General features: G+C 30.3%; 1 protein-coding gene across 4 annotated transcripts in view; it reads left to right on the top strand.

Annotated features, from left to right (window-relative positions):
• LOC143068875 (neuroglian-like) overlaps positions 1-24,591 on the top strand; it is a 123,190-nt gene that overhangs the window by 39,475 nt on the left and 59,124 nt on the right. For 2 of the 4 annotated variants that reach the window (XM_076243222.1, XM_076243229.1), the window contains exons 2-3: positions 850-962; positions 20,874-21,032. In XM_076243222.1, the coding sequence (XP_076099337.1) occupies positions 20,966-21,032 (67 nt within the window). In that variant the 5' untranslated portion in view covers positions 850-962; positions 20,874-20,965. Of the gene's footprint in view, positions 1-849; positions 963-11,050; positions 11,152-17,089; positions 17,245-20,873; positions 21,033-24,591 lie in introns of those variants that run through there. The other 2 variants (XM_076243237.1, XM_076243247.1) reach the window with 2 other exon arrangements.

Genomic DNA, 24,591 nt, shown 5'->3' with positions numbered 1-24,591 from the left:
TTATACATTATACATATGAAGTAGTGAAAATTACACATTTATGATAATGACATGTAAAAAAATGCAATATGTTAATTATATTATGAGTTAGATGTATAAATGTGTAATGGGTCATTGAATATGCATGATTCATACAAGTAAAAATATGGAAAATGGTAATTGAATATTTATGCTTTTTCAAGTAACTTGGGACCTTAAAATTTTTCTGCAAAATTGCACAACCATTAACACATTAGTGTGAATAACACTTTATAGATTACAAATTTGATAGAGTTTTGAACTGAATGGAAACTTTTGACTAAATTGGACCATTTATAAGTTTAAACAGGTATACACCCTACTTCTCAAAATGCATTTTGACTTATCTTTCTTTAAAATCATTTTTACAAAGGTAATAATTGAAATAATACGTTTAATTGTCGGTCATACAAAATAAAAATGATTAATTAACCCATCAAATGAAGGCCAAGGAAGAGAAAATATATAATTTCATTTACGCCATCACCATTGACAAATCATCATAATCTTAAGTCTTTTTAGTTGTGAATTGTTTAATTTGACGGGTAATCATCAAGTTTTGTGAATATGACGATTTTTAACATTAAATTTAAATGATATTTTATATATAAAGCTACCACCCTCTATATACACAATAATATTGCTAATGTCATCTCACTAATGATTTATATACAGAATTCTTTGGTAAAGAAAATACTGATGTAGACGATGACGAAGACTTCATTAAGTACTTTGTAAGTACTTTGTCCCATTTTGATTTTATACTACTTTTAATATAATAGATATTAGTAAGTGTTCTAACTGCAAGTGTAAATTGTTTGTGTTTTGTAGTAATTGGGATAAATAGCTGTTAGATACCACATCAGAGACTTAGAGACATCAGCATTGCTGAGTGACCAATGAACTTCGTGACTGAGTGACCGATTTACTCGTTAATACTGCAGGTAAGTACAAATGTACTTCAAAGTTTTAAGTTATTTTACTCATAAGAGTTGATCATACCAAGGAGGTTATATAAACTCCTTGATCATACAGTACACCTTGATTTAAAACTTCAAATTTGAATTGTAAATGTGTTTGTTCAAAGATTAATGCCATCTTGTATTACAACAGACTTAAGAACAATAGAACTTTGTAGCTGCACTATCATACTACTATTAAAACACCTGTGACTAATTCATATCATATTGCAATTTGCAACTGTTTGATACTGATTAATATTAACTTACTGCATTAGATAAAAATTAGCCATTCTGAAAATAAAATGTTAAGATATGAAGTAAGATATACTTTTATGAGACAGCAACTCAACAACGCAAAAAAAGAACATGAAACCAATTATACTTAAAAAGGAGAATAAGGGGAAGTAACCTATCTGAAATAATTTGATCCTTTCTCAACAATTGAGTTATGTTTTAGAATTAATGAATTGATATCTCAATTCAATCTACCAAAGTTATTAAATCAGCGAAATTGATATCAAAAGATTAAATCTTTACCACCCTGTACATACATATTTTATACACTCAATCTAAGGAGAAATTTCTTTAGCAAACCAAAAAAATCTGGAATTTATTTTAGAATGGGACACTTGAACCTCAATATAAAATCAAGAAGATGTTGTATAATTACTAATGAGACATTTACTTTCAATCAGAGACCAAATGAAGAAGATGTAAACTATAGATTTGTATGACCTTCAATAATGAGCAAAACCAATATATCGAAAGTAATCTTTAAAAGTCCCTACATGATAAAATGTGAAACAAACAAACGAAAATAAGTGTGAATAAAAAGAAAGTCAGAGGCGGATTTAGGGGGAGGGCCCAGGGGGCCCAGGCCCCCCCTTTTTGGGAAAAAAAATGGTTGCTTATTTAGGGAATCACTGAAGCGTGACTGGAGCGGGCCCCCTCTTAGGTCAGTCAGTGGGCCCCCACTTATGAAAATTCCTGGATCCGCCACTGAAAGTTGACAAAGTCAAATATGATTAATAAAAACCAATAATAACCACTTGATAACAGACTCTTGACAAATAAGATATGGGGAGTTACACATATCTGCAAGGACTCAAGTGTATGGTCCAATGACGACTGGACAAAAAATAAGATAATTATTTACCCAGTTAGATATAAGGTTGATGTGATGGCTATGTTGATTAGCGAATAGCCAAAATTGAACTATTTGTGATGCTAATGACCTCAATTACTTTTATAAATGATTAATAATCCTGGTACCAACTTCTCTAACTCAAATATCACATTACACTTGATCGTAAGTACTTAAATTTGGATTGTAAGAAAGAAAAATAGAATCTAAGATCTTAGAATAGTAAGCAATACAATATTAATGACTTGAGTAGAAATGAGTTGTCATTCCACTTTAACCCATTTTACCTACTGTAATAGATGTCTTAGTTTCTATCCTTAATTGGATTTTTTGATGTGGAGGATTGGGATACCAATTTTGAATTGGGGGAAAAAAAAATAAAGTTGTGGAACATTTATTAGAAGAGTGAGTTTATTTAAAAAATATTATTAAGTTGTTTATTAGAAAAAGGAGTTGATTAATAGAAATACACCAATCTTTCCATTTATTCATCTGTATCCAATATATACTCAGGGGTTGTAATGATCTCATATTTCCCTCGGGTTGTATTAATATTAATTGTATATGATATAATCAGAAGCTATGAACCTCAAAATGGTGCTTACCCTTTTACCTTTCTCAGATACACCTTCTATTACATAACCGCTATCAGTTTAATTTCTACTATAACAGTATAGTATTACTGTAATTGAGTGACTTACAAATTGAATTGGGCGTTTTAATTGTACAAAGTAACGTACTGACATAATAGATATTGCAAAAACTGCTGGTTATTTGTTGTCAGAATTGATAAAGCAGTAGCAGTAAGCTTTTATGAGTTTTATATTTAATACAATGATGTAGATATGAAATGACAATCAGAGTTCCGGTTTCAAGATAATTTTTGTTTATCTATTTTGCACAGCTTATGATGTTGATTCGAAACCTATCAATTTTTCTGATTTCACTTGCCAATCAGTATGATAATTTGAATATGTATAGAAGCTGTCATTTCATATGGCAGCATTTCTTTCTCTTTTGTGGGAAAAATTGGTGGTTGATTATATAGGGAACAACTGAAGCATGACTGGTGTGGGCCCCCTCTTTGGCAGTCAATGACCCCCCTTTTATGAAAATTTCTGGATCCAACACTGTGACATTGGTAACAATCATTATATTTGTCAATATCTTTATACTTGGCTCTAGGGAGGTGTAAAAAGTGCTATTCATTGCTAAATATTTTGTTTTGTTTCATTTTATTTTGCTATTCATTACTAAACATATTGTTTCATTTTATAGTGCTATTCATTGCTAAACATTTTGTTTCATTTTATAGTGCTATTCATTACTAAACATTTTGTTTCATTTTATAGTGCTATTCATTGCTAAACATTTTGTTTCATTTTGTAGTGCTATTCATTACTAAAAAAAATTGTTTCAAGATTTTACAGTTTTCATACCACATCTCCGTATTTTTGATATGATTAAAAGCATGATATAATTGTTTCACCTCTAATTGGCAAAAGTCAGAATTTCTCAGGATTTTCAAAAGAAATTGTAATTAAGTATTTTAAAGCTCTGCAGGTGCAGTGCAAATGGTTTTTGAAATAATTGGAGGAAAAAATTTGCCATTGTTTACAACAGTTCAACTTTTTTCATTTTTACCAGACAAGGCTTTTCCATGCGGTTTACTACAAATTCAATTATTTTACATTATTTATATTTCAAAGGAGGAAAAGGGGAAGTAATTTTAGGTATTTGATAAATATTTGGAAGAATTTCTATGCTATTGTACATATCTCAATCTCTTTTCTTTGTTTCCTAGGAATTTTATCTATTTATGTTGAAGAAAGAATCATGTAAATCATTGAACACTATTAAGTTATACTCCAGGGATTTGTGCCAAAACTTTCTGACAGAGAAAAACAGAGAATTCAGATTGAGACCATGCATAGCATTGCTAAATTGTTGCCAAATAGAATTGTAAATAACTATTGTCAAACATAATATTGCATTCTTGATAGACAGATCAATTCATTAATATTCATCTGCCTATAGTTATAATTCCAAGAGAATTATGTAATCATCTGATGCTTTAAAAAAATAAAGGCGGGTTATGGATGAAAATCTAGGAATTAGTTTTTGTCCCCTACGAAAACAAACAACTTAAAAAAGCTAAATATTTCAGAATGACCTGGATATTTTACACTTTGTATCTTGAGAAAAAAAACCCTGCATAATGTTAATTTCTCTGTTATTATGAGTATATAATAGGATAACTTTATTTGGTATGGCATACCTTGCACAACCCTCATGTCTAGACAGTTTTCACTTAAATTGACCTTGACCTCATTTCATGGATACGTGAACAAGTATAGTTTGGGTGGTCAAGTCAACTCAGATATTGTAATCAATAAGTGTACTATAGTATATTTGGTGTAAGGAATTATTAAAAGGTGTACATGTCCAACTCCCTGGTGTCATCTCAACTTGACCTCATTTTCAGGGTTCAGTGGTTAAAGTTAAGTTTTGTATTTGGTCTATTTTAAAAAAAACTGTATGCAATAAGTCAGCTTTATTTGGTGTATAAAATTATTCTAATGTTTATATTTCTGTCTTGCAGGTATCATCTGACCTTGACCTCATTTTCATGGTTCATTCAATAAAGCATGAAAATGAGGTCTCGGTCTGACCTTGAATGATAAGTTTTTGTGGTTACGTTTGTTTCTTAGATACTATCTTTGATATGCCATCTATATTTGATCAATGGAATTATTGTAAAGTGAATTTGTCTATCTGGCAGGGTTCATCTGACTTTGACCTCATATTCATGGTTCATTGGTCAATATAAAGTTTTCATGATTTGGTCTGTTTCTTGTACATTTTGTATACTAAATATAAGCAATATGTCAAATATATTAAATGCATAGAATGATTGTTAGGTGTACATGTATTTTGTGTTTTTTTTTTTTTTAGAATGACCTCAATTTCTTGAATCATGATAAGTTAATTAATATAATACTTGTATTTAAACTTAATATTTAGGGTTATCAACATAAAATCACTGGTTGTAAAGAAAGCCAGACACTTTAACCATGTGCACTCTTGTGAATATTGATGTTAGACATCTGCTAGACAAAAACAATCTGTAATTAATCATTCTTATATTTCCTCTTTATAAAAATGTTGACAAAATATTGTCTTGCTTTCATTAAGCATTGGTATATAAATCTTTCTATTTTTGACAAAATTTTGTCTTACTTTCATTAAGCATTGGTATATAAATCTTCCTATTTTTAGACAATTCAGCCAATGGTGTAATTGGATGAGTATTTGCTCCCAATCAACATTTTGACTATTTATTAGTCTAGCCAAGAATTCCCTTGACAAATCTATTTTATTTGTCAAACATTTTCTGCTGATTTGCACACTGTCATTATATTGTATGTATAGCTTATAATTGCTGCACCAACAAGCATACAGAGTTCATTGATGTAAGAAAAAACATCTAATGCCAAGATGCCCGCAGCTTTTTTTATAATGACACAAGTGGTTATTCCCATTAATGTAAGAGTATTCCATCAAATTCTTTTAAAATGTTGCATGTTCAAGTGAATTAGGAAAAATTTCAAACACTTCATGTTTTCCTGCCACTAATGCATGTGACCATTTCTTTAGGGGGAATCTTATATGCAGTGTCTAAAAGGTTAGAGTTGGTAATCATCTTCTTTGTAGTGTTATTGATTATTGAATGGTTCGTCAAAGTGTGATGTGTTATTTCTTTTCCTCAGAAGGAATGCGATTGTTTGTACATTATTTAACGATCAGACTTTTAGTCCGTAAGTGAATCTGGTGGATTGATCCGGATTTAAATTGGAGATTGTTTTCTGATATTGGTAGGTAAGAATAGATTGGTTTATAGGTGCTATCATTCAGGCTTGCAATTTTGGATTTGATTTTCCTTTTAAACAAATTAATCACGGATATAAACTTAGATGAGATTCGGTAAAAATCTAAAACGTTTGCTTTTAAAGAAAGGATTTTTTTTCTAATCTATACTAAAGATATGTTGGTAAAATTTCCTTTTCTCTTTAAATGAATAAAGAACAAGAAAAAAATTGAAAAAAATACATATTCTGTGTGCATGGGCTTTTCTGATAAATGTGACATAAACTGTTCAGGAAATGAGGTCACAGTGACTTAATTTATAGTTAGAAAGTAAGGCTATGTATTTTTTTTCATATATTTTTAAAAAAGTTACTAATTCAATAACAACAACATTTTGTAAAGAATTTGAAAAGCCTGAATCACCCAAAGGTTAATGTTTTTTTTTTTGCACTAATGGATGCTTAATGTGGTATTGAAACAAACATAGTTTATACTATAATTTTATTAAATTATAACCAATTGTTTCCTGTGGGTGTCATAATATAATATCTCAAAGTGTGACTGATGTTTAAATAAAAAGTGATTAATTCTTAAATTGATCCAAATTGTCTTATTTATTACATTTTTAACTCACCCATCCTTAAAGAGAATTTTGAATTTGTTGTTCTGTTACTGTTTAAATTTATGATTAATATAAAAGATCTCTTGGTACTTTTTTGATCAGGGCAAGACAAATGGGGAACACTTGTGCATAGGTGTATCTGAGAAATTTAAAAAAAAAATACAGTTTATCTGTATATACCATACTAAAATCATAGTAACAGCTCATCTAATTCAAACCTTTTATTCAATGCAACATTGTGTCAAAAGACTTGACAGCCACGATATATGCAAGGAGTAGATGTTAAAAATTGATTGTGTTTCTGTAATTTGAAATTACATATAAGGAAAATGCTGCAGTCTGGTGTCACTATCTATTAAAATAGGGAAGAAAAACCAGTCCATTCTCCCCTCCACTACCCTCCAATCTCATTTAAAACTAATCAATCTAGTCAAGATAACAGTAAAAGGAAGACCAGCCATTCTATTATCATTGTGAAAATTGCTACATGAAAAGTTTGGCAAAAATAAAAAGATGCATTTTAAATTTCGATTTTTGTGTCCATGATGTCTAAGATACGCAATAATGAAGACTGAAAAAAGAATTTGAATTTACAGTAACATGATAAAAAAAATAATTTACTGCAATGATGTCAATTTTGTTGTATAGGGATCAAAATGAATGCCTTCAGTTAACCCTTAAACAGGTCTAAGGGTTTTAATCCCATCATTTTCAAGTATGGACCAGTGTTTTAATCTTTAAATTTTAATAGACCGGAATCTTTACAAACAACAAAACTTATTTCTTTTGTCGACAAACATCTAATTGTACTAAGTTGAACTAATCATAATGTACTATGTACCACTTGGGGTAGATCTTTATATTTTGGGTGGATCCTAAAAATATATTTTTTTATCCATTAAGCAGATAGTTGAACAGGTACGTCTAATTGTTAGTGAATTAAGACATGTCTTCCGTTGACACTAAGTATAAAGATGTGACAGTATCGCCATTGTGTAATAATGAGCCGATTCTTTAATGTTCCTAATCTAATTTATGATTGGCAAACATGAAATAGATAGATTTGAGAAGTTTTAATCGGTATTTAGTTTCAGAGCTCATATATATTATTTATGATATGAAAAAGGGAAAGTGTAAGTGGCATGAGATCTGACAGTTAATATTGTTCCAAACAAAATCCTATTACAGTCGGGTGTCACATGAAATATAGATAGGTTGATGACTTTATTTAGACTAGACATAAAAAGTATGGTAAATCTTGTGGTACTGGATTAGATTAAGATGCCAACAGGAGGTAAGGAAGATTTTGTAGTATTGGTTGGGAGAAGTTTATTCTTTCAATTGGATTTGGCTTTCTGCAAGAAAAACTAATAATTTCTTAAATCATAATTCTGTTTTATGAAACTTCAGAATCATATTTAGGTTGTATGATATTCATACAGTTAGGTATTGCTATCTGATATTTTTGATGCAGTGTTGGATCTGTAGAGGTTACAGGTAAGTGCATTTAGGAGATTTGTGAAAAATAGTGTGTCTGGAAACAGCAGATATAAACTCCATATTTCCACAACTGAGGGAATACCTTTGTTCACTTCCTGATTCACGAACTGAAGAAACCATGGTTAATGCACCCATATCATTCAAACACTTCCGGAATCAACTCTTGTGCACTCCCTCATTTCACCTACTAGATAACAACCTCTTGTCCCTTATTTCACCACTGAGGGAATCCTCTTGTTTTGCCCCCTTATTTCACTCCCTAATTCTAACAGGTATTTCACTCCCTAATCTTGTCAGATATTTCACTCCCTTCACAATATGAAAATTGATTTTGATTTGTCTACATAGATCATCTTTGTTACTTAAAACCTTTGAATGGTTTCATCAGTCCTATTTTCATCTTAAGTTTCATGACACATTTATGTCTGGAGAAAGGTGACCATTTGAGACAATAACAGAACAATGAACTATTTGATTGTTGTTTTGATCATACTCACATTACAGGCTATTTGCTTTACATATACATATAAGGTAATTATGATATATCATTGTGTTGTATTAAATCATAAATTTTGTGGGGTTTCTGTCTCATTTATGTATACTTAACTTTTATTATTCATATGTACACTTAAAAAAAGGCCAGATGAGTTGTTATCATCACTTGCCTTTTGTTGTAATCATCTGTCGTGAACTTTAAAAAATATAATTCTTCTTGAAAACTTCAGGGTCAAATGATACTGAACTTAACCTGAATGATCTGTTGGGTGTAGTTAAAGAATTGTATCTAAGGATTTGATGTGTCAGCAAACATTGGCTGCTTTCGTTGAAATAGAAAATAGAGAAAAAATGCAGTTTTTGGCTTTTATCAAAAAGACAAAGCAGTTAGAGCAAAAATTATGTGGATGTAACAATGATCAGCAGGTCAAGGTTTTCTTATACAAAATTTTAAGAAAAATAGGAATACTGATTTTGGAGTTATTGCCCCTGAATAGAAAATTTCACATTTTGAGGCTCATCTCAAAAACTTAAAAAGTTAGAGCAAAAAAAAAATGTATCAGTAGAAAGTGGTCTATTTCCTCTGTAATTTTCAGGTAAGCTAACCATTTTGGAGTTATTGCCCCTGTGATGTATTTTTTTTTGCAAATTTCAGAAGTTTTTTGGTTGCTATCTTGAAAATTATAGTACAGAGATAAAATTTGAAACAGCTTAAATGACCACTACAATAAAATCTACAAAAAAGTCACATGGACAAGATCAATAATTGACCCCATTGTGGGGTTAAACCATCAAGTCTTATATCTTGCTCTTATGATATGCTGGAAATAGGCAATTAAAGGAACTTCTTTTTGTTCTATACACATTTTCCAGTTAAACTTCCAGTTCCTATAAAAAAAAAAAAGGAAGAGAGGAGGAGATATTGAGCCAAAATTATAGAATTTTTAATTCATGGTCAACAAATCCCCATTCCAAGTAATGTTTATGCTAAGGAATGCAATACTTACTCTTCAACATTGTCCACTCCTTTTATAATTACAGGTAATGTCCATCTTGTGTATAATCCTAATTGATTACTTTGTATTGATTATTATTCTTGGGATAGTCATGATCTTTGTAAAGGTACTAGTGAACTCAGAAGTAAAATACTTGTACTCAACTAAACCAAAATGATATATAGGTTTGTATGCAGAGTTTTGTTAAAACCAGGAGTCTGTTTCACAAAAAAAAAACTTTGGACTAAGATTTCTCGTAACTATACTGAATTGTTCATGACTTACAATCAATCTTAATCACAAGTTTTTTTGTGAAACCGACTCCTAATATTTATGTGCAGGAATATCAAATTTTTCCTCCTACCTGGAAAATTGATACCAATAAAAATGTGTCCCAAGTACACGGATGCCCCATCCGCACTATCATTCTCTATGTTCATTAGACCGTGAAAATAGGATAAAATTTCTAATTTGGTTATGATTATATCATAGGGAACACGTTTACTAAGTTGTAAGTTGATTGGACTTCAACTTCATCAAAAACTACCCCGACCAAAACTTTAACCTGAAGCGGGACAGATGGATAAACGGAAGGACGGTACGACAAACGGATGGACAGACAGATGGTCGGACGAACGGACCCACAGACCAGGAAACATAATGCCCATAAATGGGGCATAAAAATAAATTTACAGTTGATTGACCTCCAAAATGACAAGGTTATGTAGGATTCCTGTTATATTTGACTATTGACCAGTTTTTTTTAAAATCTAGTACTGTGAATTAAATTCATTTATTGTCGTGGGTTACAATTTTGATGGATTGAGGTAAACTTTCATTTTCTTGGATATTTGACTTCATGGTTTTCCAAAAGTCTGCATTTATTAATCATACAGCAAATTTACAATTTGTTGAACATTGGAATTTGTGGTCTCCACGTACTCAACTAAATCTTCAAAAATTGGTATCCAACGAATAATAATGATTACACTGAAAGTAAATTATCTATTACTAATATGCCATGACGTGTCCAGACCCTGACCATGTGATGACAAAACACCTGAGATGGAGGAGATAAATTATTGATTGAAGCAATTTTAATAGTGTGACATTTTTGTCAGTTTTTCAGTCACTACTGAATGGTTTGCTTGAAAAATGAGGGTCATTTTAGCTTTCAACACTCTCGACATATCTAGCTTTGACGGAATCTTCTCAAGTTTCTGGTCTCATGGGATGGCCATCATAAGCTGGAAACAGAAACTAATCAAGTTATGGAAGCAGAAATCGATACCAAAAGTGACAATGTAAAAATGAAGTTGAATTAAGTTTGTCCTTAGACAGTGATATTCGAGTGGTATTATTTGTAGTAAGACATTTAGTTGCAGTTTTGTTGTCAACAATTGTAGTTAGATAGCATTATTATCAGGAAATGTTTCTTTTATTGTAGAATATACTTACTTTTTCTCTGATTGGCTTTCTCTCGTGGGTTATTTGGCATGATTGTTCTGGAAATATCAACAGCTTTTTGGAAAAAAGTTCTATTCCATGGTAAATATTTAGACACTGATTAAAGTTTATAGTGGTACTTTTGTTATAAGTAGACATTATAGATTTGAAATTTATAAATTATATATGCAGGAATAATTCTCTAAAGTGTAATAGAGATACATGATTCGTTTTATAATGTTATGTAATATACTTAGAGACACTTATACTTATTAGTTATTCAGAGTAAAACATAAGACATTGAAAGCGTAATACTATAAATAAATACACATGTATAGTACCAAAACTAATAATAAGATGACTAACTATGGAGCGATTCTTTTTAATTTTATTCGCTTCAGACCTAATACTATTCAAATTATATTTATACAGAAGTTTATATTACATACAATTCACTCTTGAAATTAGTTAAAAAATCAAAATCTGAAATATTTAAAATATATTATGCACATTACACAAACTGAAAAGAAATAGAAATAAGAAAAGTTATTAAATAATTTGGTTACAATTTAATTGTAGAAAGTCTCATTTGATTAAGTTTTTTTTTTGGACTAGTGTATCACCATAGTAAATCTTAAATCATAAGACTAAGAGCGCATTTGTTTCTAACCTAAACGATGTAAACGATTACGCGCGTAGTCGTTTAATCCATTTGTTTCTTACATTTTTTGGTCAACGTTGACATCGTTCACGTTAACGATGTACGCGCAAAATAGTCGTGTAGTCGTTGATCGTTTATCGTTGAGACGTGTAAACGATAAATTTGTTTCTGCATTTGTCGTTTAAATAATTACGAGCACGTGTTGTTTTCGCAAAGTCCTGGTTATTTATTTCCCGCACTTTTACCTGTTTGTTTACAGTGCGTGAGTGTAATCTATTTCTGTCTGACTACGCGGGGTCGATAAAGTTTATTAAACGATGTATTTGTTTCTAGCAGCTCAACGTTTACTAAACGATAGTCATCGATGACAAAATTTCGGGTTAGAAACAAATGCACTCTAAGATTTTTTTTGCCACACATTGTTTTACTGAATACCTAGGATTTATCTATAGGTCAGTTAACATGTTAAAAAAATTCAATGCTTTCTACCTTCAGTTACATTTAGAACTTTGATTGTGCAGACAACTGACTTCAACTGAAAGTTATATCTAAATACAACACAGATTTGATCCCCATATTGATTGAGATTTAAATCTACAAAAATGATTTATATCTGACTCGAACATGATGAATTTCCTATTATATTTCTTATTAATAGATCATATTTTTTTTTTATCAAACTTTTATTAATGTATGATAGTCTGTGTGAAAGTAATACTTTGGTCCAATCTATCACAGTAACTATTGTTCCACGATAAATCATCACTATCATCTTATAAAAACAAAGACATTTGGATGTGTTGACAGAATCAATATCTATGGTGACCAGTGTGATGGTCAGTGGTCAGACCTTTCAATCATACTTGAGGACTGATTGGATGAAAACTTAATAATCTCCTGCAAGTATAATTGATCTGTGCCTAAAGTCAAATGTAAAAATTAATGAAAATTATTGTAATCGGTGAAATCGAAAAAAATAATTTCCTGAGGGTAAATAAAGCTGCACTTCTATAGATTTTGTAATTATATAGAATTATATTCATTTTTACATCTCATGGGATAATTACATATTCTTTTTCACAGTTTTTACTCACTTTTACATGTATTTCACTTACCTTATTTAATCATGATATTATTTCACAATTATGATCTTTGAAATTATTTCTGGTTTTCTTTCTTATGTTTAATGATAATTTTCTTTTTAAAAGAATGATATTTACTTGATTTTTTTCAGGAAATTTTTTCAATGATAATTTGTGAAATAATTCCCATTATAATACATTTGTTTACAAAATAGGTTTAATTCAAATACACTATTATTATTTCATAGTATTTGTAAAGGATATTTTTTTTCTAATAACTATTCGATAAGTTAATTCCCCAGATACAATTTCACGACAAAGGAAAAAATATCCCAGGGAAATATTTTCCTCCGGATAAAAAAATAACAACAACTACTGTGACATTTTTTCCTCCGGATCAAATTTCACCCGGATATAATTTTGCTTTACATAAACAGGTACTGTTGGAGCTAAATTGTACAAAATAATCGTACCAGGCCATGTATAGTTGTAATTAGGTAATATTCTAAGCAAGGACAAAAAATATGCTTAAGGGTATAATAATTATTATTTTAAATAGGTTATATTGATATTGTGTTCATATAGCTTTTGTAGACTCAGGATGATTTAGAACTCGACATATAGTCACATGTCAATTGTTGAAGAATGTATGATGCCTCCAGATGTCTTTTAGTTATTTTTGTTGTTGGTTTGCTGGTTCATTGTTATTTACCAGACTGGTCCTTTCCTTCATATGTACAATGTATCAGACTTATAGACATCATCATATATGTGTTTTGTGTATTCAGTTGTCTGTAGTACCAATAGATATAGTGTCGTAATATTGAAAATCCCCGATGATAGATGATCTGTCTTTGAAAGCTAAACGATGATAAATAATCGATTATGTTTTCAAAATTATCAGATTATTTGGAAATTAATGATTGCAGTCTAGGTGTTTTGAATTTATTTTATTTTTTTTGTCATATTTATTTTGTGAAGATTTAGAATAAAGTCAGACCACTAATAATACGATAAATGCTTTCAAGACATCAGTATGTCTTTGGTTTCTGTACAATTTATAACGTTGTAATGGTATCTTTACCAAAATTGGTGTGACAATGCTTCAGTAGATGAGAGCAAACTTGAACAAACTTGGGTCAATAGGTCAAAGGTCAAGGTCACAGCAGTTACCAATACACTAAGATATTAGTAAAATTTTGGTTTTATAGAGGTTGATTTTCCCCCCAATATGTTTATATTTTGACAAAATTTAGTTTTATAAAGACTCACTGGTTGAGGGCATATTATATTAAGTTGGGGTCAAGATCACACTAGCTATTAATAAGCTAAAATTTAGAGACTAATGCATGCTGTTAAGGGCATCAGTGTTGACAACATCAGTTTTAACAATATTTAAAGTTTGTAATAAAGTCCGTTTGAGGAAAAGCAGTAATGATACATTATAATATTTGGTAGCATGGCTCATCTTATTTCCATGTAGATAACTTGGCCCCAGCCTCCTTTAAGTCATTGGCTCTTGACATTGAAAATTTAGCATTTTTCATAAAATTCTGTTTTACAGAATATAATAAAATATAATGCTTTCTTGCCTATAAGCAGTCTGATAATAAAAATAACCAAATTGATTTTTTATCATTCAATAGACAGTTCAACTAGTAAAAGAAACTCTCATACATCAAGTCTCAAATTACAGAATATTAGAACAATATTCAATTCTTTTTTTTTCTATTTATTTGAAAAATAATGATGAAAATATCCAATAAATAAGTACTATTTCTATACACTAATACCATTCTTATTGAACCATCAGCTTGAAATAGTTGTTATGGGCAAGGACAATGGCTATTGATATTTCAATTAAAGATATGAATTCAAGAGATTCAGTATTAACTGAGGAAGAAAATCTCTCTGGCTGACCACAGATGTGGACTTGTTAGCCAAAGTAAACACTTAGTTAAAGCCAATCTAATAGAATTTGTGAGGTAATTACCAGAGGGATTTGGTCGTGGTAATCCATTAGGATCAAGAATACATCAGAATTATCAGCTTTCTCCGGACTGACGGATCACAAATACATCAGTTGTGGAAATGGACATTTCTCAACTCACATTAAAATGACATTTCTTGTAAGAAGTCTGTTGGACAGGATTAGATATAAACTGGTCATTTTCTATAATGTAAATTTTCATAATTACATCTCCTTTCTTAAAGTGCTAGCTGTGCACCAATTCTCATTTATTTCAGACAAAATGACCAGTATTTAGTTTGCATTTTTTTCAGCAAAAATCAATCTAAGACGGAGAGAATGTAACTGGACATTTCCTTGCCATTTGTCAATAGATTTTTACATGGGAGTGGTGAACTTGGTTCAATAAAGAAAAAGACAAATTAGACAGTTCAATTAGATAGCTGTATGACATTTCATGACAGATTATTTAAGGATTTTGTCAAATTCACATTTATGGAAGGTTGGAGAGTAGAAATTTCTCTATTGTCTTCCATACAAAACCAGTTGATTGAATGTCTCCTGTTTATTCCAGTTGATAAAACATCAAATTAATCATGTCATATTTTGGCTGTTTTTTAACAAATTTATTGATCTGAGTTGCAGTCTAAATGTATTGATTTATTATGCTTCATTGGTTTCTTGTAAATCCTTGCCAATGTTGGTGTCATCTGTTGGTATCACGGAAATGATTTAGAGGATTAAAAGTGCAGAAAAAGAATAACTATAATTAGATATAATTAATTGATTTACCTTACAGTTATATATTGAATGTATTGTATTTTTAGCTTTTTGACCTCCTTTCACACAAATTTTTATGTCTTTCAATGGTTGCAATAATATAAAGCATGTGAATAACAGTTAGTTTTATATGAATAACTGTATTGTTCATTATTTATCAGTTATTTGTTAGAGAACATAAACCTTACTAAGATGACCCCATTTTCAATTGAATCTTTATCATTCTTGATCCAATTGTTATTTCTGTTGTCAATGAAGTTAAGAGTCAATATGAAGTGTTTATTTAAAAACGGAAGCAAGTTCCTTTGATTTTAAAAGATTTTTGTAATTTTATATGTCATATAGAAGATATCTGAAAGACAGTATGAAAGTTTACATACAGCAATTTCCAAACTTATACTTCAAGAAAGAATCATTTGTTAGTCAATTTGTGATCTGGTTCATCTGAAAGTGAGTGGCGGATCTTATCAATGGTTTGACCCCCCTTTTTTTTGGCGATCAATGCTTTTGAATAGGAACATATGGTTGGAAAGCCCCCTTTTAGAAATGGATGTATCTGCCCTTTTCCACTATCAATGATCATGCCTGAAATGTGATGTCAGTCCTGATTATCTACGACTGATAAGCCAGAGGCCAAAGACGCTATCTGGTCAAACCAAAATTAAATTGTCTTTATTTTTATATAAAAGCAATGACCATCACTGGACTATAATTATCATTGTCAAGGTGTAAAAACTGGCAGTCCTTTGTATTCTGAAAATTTACAGGTGTCACTGTAGCAGAGGGGGGGTTTGATGTTTATAAATATTTTAATTATACCTTATAAACCTTGAACAAAGACTTGTAACATCTAGACCTTAATCGGATCACGTCTTTAACTTGTGAAATAGCTTTTAGAACTAAACAGCTATTTACAGACTCATGTCAGCCTCCCTCGAGGGTTAGAAATTATCTGAACAGAAAATTTTAAAGTGAACAAGAGTATTATTATATTGGTTATAGAGATGGAACTCTTTAGTAAAATCAATTTTCATCTAAAATGATCTTCACCTGAGGAAATAAAGTTAAACAAGCTGAGGGATGTTTTTCTTGATGAAATCTCATTGTCGTAATATGTAATGAGTTAGAAGTCATCCATGTATGCATCATTGATTGTCAACACACGACAACATGCGACAGTGTATAGAAATCACCTGCACGCTAACTCTCTCTGGTCCAAGATTCCATTGTTAGGGTCATATTGATTGGCTTATAACTTGAAGTGATGTACAAAGATAATGTCTATTTACATAGGACATGTATAGTTCTCATTACATAAAATCAGCAACTTTTTTTTAACTTACGATCGTAATGAGGCTTAATTGATTTTGATCGAAAAACTGATCAGAATTATTAGAATATTTATCCAAGTGCATACGAGTATGGATACTTTATGAAGTTTAATGGGTTTCAATTATAAAGAGATGAAATATATAAAAGTATTGGTTTTTCGGCTCATTTGAAGTAAATGAAGAGATTCAATTGATTCTGATCACAGTACGATTCAGTATAAATTGTATTTTTGTTTAAGCTTTGTATTGACCATGGAAAATCTTTTATGGCTTATCTGGACTATTGTTAAGTACTTATATATTGGATTGTGATACCGATTGTATATAGATACATCAATTAGGATTATACTGGAAGTACAGCCACAATTCTTGGTAAGGTATTATATTTCTTAGCAAGTACATATGTCTTCTCAAATACTGTGGTACAATATAAAGATAGATGATAGTTAATGTGCTTTTTGTGAATATATTTTCTTTAGATTTTTTTATGTTGTTGGTAAAAAAGAGGGTAAATTATTTCAAGGAGGTAGTCAAAAACCATAAGACAAAGGACAAACAAACCCTTTCAAAACAAATAATTAAAAGATAGACAAACAATAGTCCACAAAATAATATACCAAAAAGTGATGATTCTGCAACACTGGATCCCTTAAAGCCGGGGGATGATAGCAGCCTGGAGTTGTAGGATCGAGAATTAACAGTAAGTTTGTAAACTTCTCTTTTAACCAGGTTTTTATGCCCCACTTAGGGGCATTATGTTTTTCGGTCTAGTTATAAAGATGTTCCTCCACTCGTTTGTCCATTCGTTTGTCTTTCTGTCCTGTTTCTTATTTTTCAGTCTAGCTATAAAGCTGTTCCTCCACTCGTTTGTCTTTCTGTCCTGTTTCTTATTTTTCAGTCTAGCTATAAAGCTGTTCCTTCACTCATTTGTCCATTCATTTGTCTTTTTGTCCTGTTTCTTATTTTTCAGTCTAGCTATAAAGCTGTTCCTCCATTCGTTCGTCTGTTCGTTTGTCCATCCGTTCGTCTGTCTGTCCTGTTTCTCATTTTTCGGTCTAGCTATAAAGCTGTTCCTCCATTCATTTGTCCATTCGTTTGTCCCTCTGTTCATCTGTCTGTCCTGTTTGTTACTTTTCGTTCTAGCTATAAAGCTAATCCTCCATTCGTTACTCTGGTCGCTTGTCCCTCCATTTGTCTGTCCTGTTTCAGATTAAACTTTTGGTCAAGATAGTATTTGATTAAGTTGAAATCCTATCAACTTGAAACTTAGTACATATATTATCTAGGATATGATCTTTTTAATTTTAATGCCAAATTAGACTTTTGACCCCAATTTCACGGTCCACTGAACATAGAAAATGAAAGTTCGAGTGGGGCATCCATGTACTATGGACACATTCTTTTTTTATTTGTTCTCTGCTGATGAAGGAAATGAATGAACCAAAGTAAATGCAACTTTTTTGGGTGCTTTGAGTATCTCTAATGGAACTGTTTGACTGACTTCTGCTTTTAAATGAAACCTTGGTTTTATCATGATTCTTTCAATTTTTCAGATTACCAACATAAGTCGGGAGACAGATATTATATTTAATCCCTAGAATTGAACCATTTACCTCTCTTCCTGATTTACTATTCAAATATTGACAAAATTGATCTCCAAAATGCATGTGTTGACAATGTCTAGCTTTCGTAAAACCTAAAAAATGCTGAATTGATATGAATTTATGCACTGCTTGAATTGGTTTAATCTGACTTTTTATTATATTTGTAGTAAGGATTATTATAAAGGAATTGTTTCTGTTTAAACAAAGATTGTAAGAATGTGTCCATAGAAGTGTACAGTAATATCCTGGCTGAAGTGTGTCGGTAAACATTCTGTCCTTGGAATATTGATGGTTGTCATTGAAATGTTTCTGATTAATTGTAGCTGACATGGGCAACAGGAAATTATAATGTCATAGTAATATTTCTTAAGAATTTTTTTATTTCTTTTTATGAATTTATTTTGTCTCTAGCTTGAAGGACACTTAGGACTATAATAGAATCCCTTATTTGAAATTAAGATGTCTAAGAATTTTTATATGACAATTACAGTTATTGAAAAAAGTTAAAAGCAATGTGCCAGGTAGATCTGTAATAAAAAAATGGAATCCCTGAAAAGTTATAAAATAAACTGTTGATAAGAAATTTCTTAAAGCAAGCCATTAAAACCTATATGTTGCAGTGTGTAAGACCACAAAAAGAAATCTAAATAAAAACTTAACAAAGTCTGTAATTGTGTGTCTGTACTATCTTTGGCCTAAGCTGCAATTAACAGTGTGAGGACAGAATTTCAGTCTATAGCTAAATTAAGTAATACTAGCAATGTCAAAATCATTCTGCAGCTAACTGTATCACAGACATATACCATATAAAACCTTGCTCTAATCAGGAAGACTACTATATTGGATCATTTGCTAGCATCATTATTCTTATAAAATCATTTCACTTTGTATCATATTTCAGTAATAAAAACAATTTATGAATTATTGATATCATTTTTTTTTGTGATATCAACTTTATGAATTATTTTTTTCTATTGTTGACAGAAGTGTTATGCATGGACAGCTATATCAACAGCTGGGCAGGTCTCTCAGTGAACCATCAGTCATGATTCTATCAAAACCCTATTTTCCTTGATCATTATGATACAAATACTGATAATGTCAACATTATAAGTTTACTAAACAATAATGTTCTATCTTTTTTTTTGATCTGGATTGACAGAACTTGTTGTACAGCTTTATTCTTGTGTTCATAGGTGGGCAGATGTTTTCAGACTTTTGTATTTTTATTAAGCTATTCACACTTCAATTTTACATAAAATTAAACTTAGAAGTATATATATTAACATCAGAGACCATCTGAACTGAAACATTACAATTAAACAACTATGTATAATTTTATGAAAAATGGAAGCGTCTGAACTGAAACATCACAATTCAACAACTATGTTTTATTCAATTGCGATCTTTCAATTTTTCATAAAATTAAAGATAGTTGTCACGGTCTCTGAAGTTAATATATATAAATAAATACTAAACTGAAAACATAATTATCAATTTTTAATTACCTATTATTCATCTTTCTCTTTTATATGTGTTTGCAAAACTCCTACTTGAATAATTACAGGGCAATGATGAATAGAAACAATTTAATTATTCAATTTTAATTTGAAACATTATATGATGTTTTCAAAGAGATAACAATTACCTACAGTGTGTGAAACATCAATTTTCCCACTGTTATTGTTTATCTTAAATATTTCATCATGTATATATGATGTATTCAATTGGAAACATTTAATTTTTAAATCGTTAACTATTTGTAGAAATAAAATCGTTTCTTTACAAAGCGTAAAAATAAATTAGAATTCCGGAAAATTTAGGTCCATATCAAATTATTCTTATTGAAAATTTAAAAAAAAATATTGTTATTTTGTCATAGCTCATTTAAGTCTACAAAAGCAAACAATTGAGGATATGATTTAACCAAATGAGGCATACATTTGATCAACTAAGATTTTGATCAAGATTATTAGAGAACTTGGTCGTGAGTCACATGCAATTACACAGGAAACAAAGCTTCGTCATAATGCGTTGCTGTTTGTCACAGCAGCTAAAACACTCGATTAGTGTTTGAAATCAATTTACTATACATAATCATAACACCTTACAGAAGGTTAAAGTAACTGATACAAATGTCATCCGCAAAATATTTACAATGTTATGACAGAATTAAAATCGGAAAAGAAAATTTAAAGGACACATGGTTTAAAATACTATAAGAAGTGTGACTCAATCGCTTAATACATCATTGTCACCATCGTGTGCCATAGGCATGGACTTTACCCTGATTGGCTCTCTCCAGCAGTAAAGATCTCTCTCGTACAAATTGATCTCAAGGATAGCCTAAGGGAGGAAAATTTCTTAATGACGAGCATATTGAATTCTGTTTTTCAGATTAGAGAATGAATTTTGGAGGATGATTATAAAAAGATAAAATTTGAAGACAACTGTTCCATCTAATGGAGAAAGTGGATTAAAATTCTAAAATGTGGAAATTGGTGTATTTAACGGATTTGTTTATTTGGTGGTGGCTTATTATTTCCATAGTAACAGGTAAGGTTTATCAAATTTGTTGTAAAGCAGGAAATCTGACTTCAATTCTTATACAGGATCAAATTGTTAACAAAAAAATATTGATTTTGATGAAATGGAAATTGATTCTTATAATCTGAAGATTTATATCCTGTCATATTTTATGAATCAAAAACACAGCTTACACGAAGCCAGCAACAGATTGTAGCGACATTAAGAACTGACGGAGGACCACACGTTCATGCATATATATTGTACAGATAGAATAGTAGATAAATACCTTGATATATAATGCTGAAAGTGAATTTTAAATTTTACTTTTGAAGATGTATGTTTATATATCTTTTTGATTGTTACATGTAATATGTAAAGATCACATCAGATTGAATCTTTACTATCTGATAATCTCATCTGTATATTTGATGTTTGAATGTTAAAACAGATTGCCTTTCATATCAGTATTTATAAAGATTAAATTTTATTGTCACATTTCATATTTTTGATCTCTTTTGATGTTATTGTGAGGACCTGACAACTCCCTTTTATTTATTATTGAACTAGTTTTTGTATAAAATAGGATTTTTTTGTTATATGAATGGTAGATTTGGTTATATTATTTTACCAATTTAATTAAGCTTAAAATTGAAATCTGGTTTTAATTTTCAAAATGACATATTTAGTTGATGGGTAATGGATTTTTCGAATTCAGAAACATTTAATGGAAGTTCAATGCAATTAAAATTTTATTGACTTAAACCTGTTTTCCTTGGAAATTGACAAAAATGCAAAATAATGGGATTATTTGTTACTTTGGGTTATTTTCATCAATTAAGGAATAACATGGTGAGAACAAGCATATTTTACTGTAAGTTAGGGGAGGTGTTAGTCTACTTATCTATGGTGTTGTTTAGTTTATATTTGGTATTTAGGTAACACTTGTAAGATACATCTCAAGAAGAAATACAAATTGATGGATATCTTTTGTGTCATTTGAATCAGGGTTTTTTTTTCAATCAATCTTTTAAAACATGATCACTTCTTGTTTTCGGACTCATTTGGAATGAAGACATCTGTTGTTAAAAAATCTCTCTATTGATCTCTGCAAGTCTTCTTTTTTTTTGTTGGGTTGCTGTCTCATTTACAAATACTAGTATCTCAAATTTGCTTTGATTGACATCAAAAATAATTGACAATGGTTTGAAAAAAGGATATATAACACATCATTATCTTTAAATATCTTTGCTCTCTCTGTTGTATAAGCTGTTCTTGTTGAATAAACTTAATCTTGTTACTAACCACAGCAAGCAAGCAAGCATAGGTTGGCTATAATTCCTCTATTTATTATCAGTTTAAAAGCTGTACTAAGAGACTGCATCTGTTTATTTTGTAAATTTAATAACATGGTAGTCATATTTAGTTAAAATCCATCCAGCTGTGTTTTACAGCAATTTACTAGTTTTAATTAGGTTTAAAGTTTTCAATTTATTCTGTGTTCAGCTGTTGCTTTTTGAACTTAAGTCATGTAATGCTAAATACCCATTTTATTTTGTTGAAATTAATCCAATTTTTTAATTCTTTATTTAAGACATAATTCACATGCTATCTTTTGTTAATTTTTAAATATGATATATAACATCTGTTTGAAGTTATACTTACCTGAAGAACACCTGTTTAACGATTTGTTTCATCTTCCCTTTGATGTTTACCTGATCATGTTTAAAGTTTCAATACTTATTGTTTATATCTACATAATGCTGTGGTATTGTATTTGTGAGGATTATTTTGTAATCATTGCATTGCATAGTCACATGCATACGGTGATGGACATAGTCACATGCATACGGTGATGGACATAGTCACATGCATACGGTGATGGACATAGTCACATGCATACGGTGATGGACATTTGATGATAACAGTTGGCCCTTTTCTCTGCTTGAGGTCTAGAAAGAGAACTAGATCATCTACTAGATTTTTGGTAACATTTGATGTCTTTCTAGATGGCTTTCTCAATGTAGGGTACATTGTATCTCCTATGCCCTTTTATTATTCATAGGTCTGCCTTATTTGGATAAGTTTGCAGGAGTTGTGTTTGAATGGGGAAAAAACAATTCCTTTTAAAATATCAAAATTTAAATATTTACCAATCTGAACATAAATAATTGAATTTAGCCTTAGAATAGACATTTAATATACTCCTGGAGGCTGGAACTAAAGAAAAAAGTACAAAATATATATAGAAAATTTCAACCATGTGTTTATTGTTTCCTGTTTGATGTAAGATACAGCAACAGTTTGGGGAATCTAAGACACTTTTACATTTTAATAATTTTAAAAAGACAGAAGAATTTGGCCTGTGATGAATTCATTATAGATACTGTTACACTCATTAGTGGTTACCAGAAGATACAATGTTAAAGTGTTCATCTGTTCTAGTGGTAAAATTATATTCCTATAAAAAGTGGCATTGTTGATTTGATTAAAAAACATATTGAAAAGCAGAGTTGTTTGTGACTTGTAAAACATCCCTGGAACACTAAATTTGTTGTTTGACAATAAAATAGATACAATGTAATTGATTTCTTGTAATTTTAATTAATATCCATAGGTTCAATCTGTATGCATGTATAATTTTACTTCATAGTTTGTTTTTTGTGGGGGGAAGGGGGGGAGGTGAACATGTATGATTAGAGTGATTGTTTTACATTTGATCATAAGATAATATAGGGTTATTGCATGAATATTGGGGAATATTGTCCCGAGTAAAATTTTATATTGCACGAGCTTGCGAGTGCAATATATGTTCTACGAGGGACAATATTCCCCAATATTCATGCAATAACCCTTTTATTGTATAGCAATATAATATTTGTAAGTAAAAATTGGTTTAAACTAAGATTTAAACGTTGATGACGTCATGAATTTTGAAGATTTATTGCACTAGTGCAATATTAGAATTTATTGCACGCTAACTTTTGGTTACGTTCTGTGGGAAATATTATATTGCTATACAATAAATTAAGTTATTTCATTCATGTCAATGGTATGTATTTGTCCTTAGGGATTTATTTGTTCAAAAATAATAACATTATGATTGGGTTACCAATTTGTTTTTAATATTTATGAAATTTATGAATGATGTAGGTTTCATATGACATATTGTGACAGTATATGTCAGCATTATTTTCATTTGAAAATCTAGTAGTTTGTCTTCCTGAACTAATGAGAAAGGAGTGGTTCCAAACACCTCAACTAAAATTAATTTTGCCCGTTTACTTTTCACCAAAAATTGACAAAATATTAATTTTGACCCTTTGACAAAACAATATAAAAATTTCAAAAAACTTTAACCACACATACTTTATTAGAAAATTTCATTGGATATAAAGCAGTTTAACACTAGTTTTGATCATTAAGAAGTTTAATATTTCCTTGCATTAGAATGTGGTTAAAACATTCAGCTAATGTTTACAGAGTTATCTCCCTGATGTACTAAGCAATATATTATGTTTGATATCTTAATCAAAAAACATAATATTTTCAGACTATATCTTTGGGGGCAACCAAAAATTTTCATACA

This window comes from Mytilus galloprovincialis, chromosome 1 (genome assembly GCF_965363235.1).
Source record: "Mytilus galloprovincialis chromosome 1, xbMytGall1.hap1.1, whole genome shotgun sequence".
Classification (NCBI taxonomy): domain Eukaryota; kingdom Metazoa; phylum Mollusca; class Bivalvia; order Mytilida; family Mytilidae; genus Mytilus; species Mytilus galloprovincialis.
The sequence above is the reverse complement of the archived record's forward strand: the minus strand, read 5'-3'. Positions and strand labels throughout refer to the sequence as shown.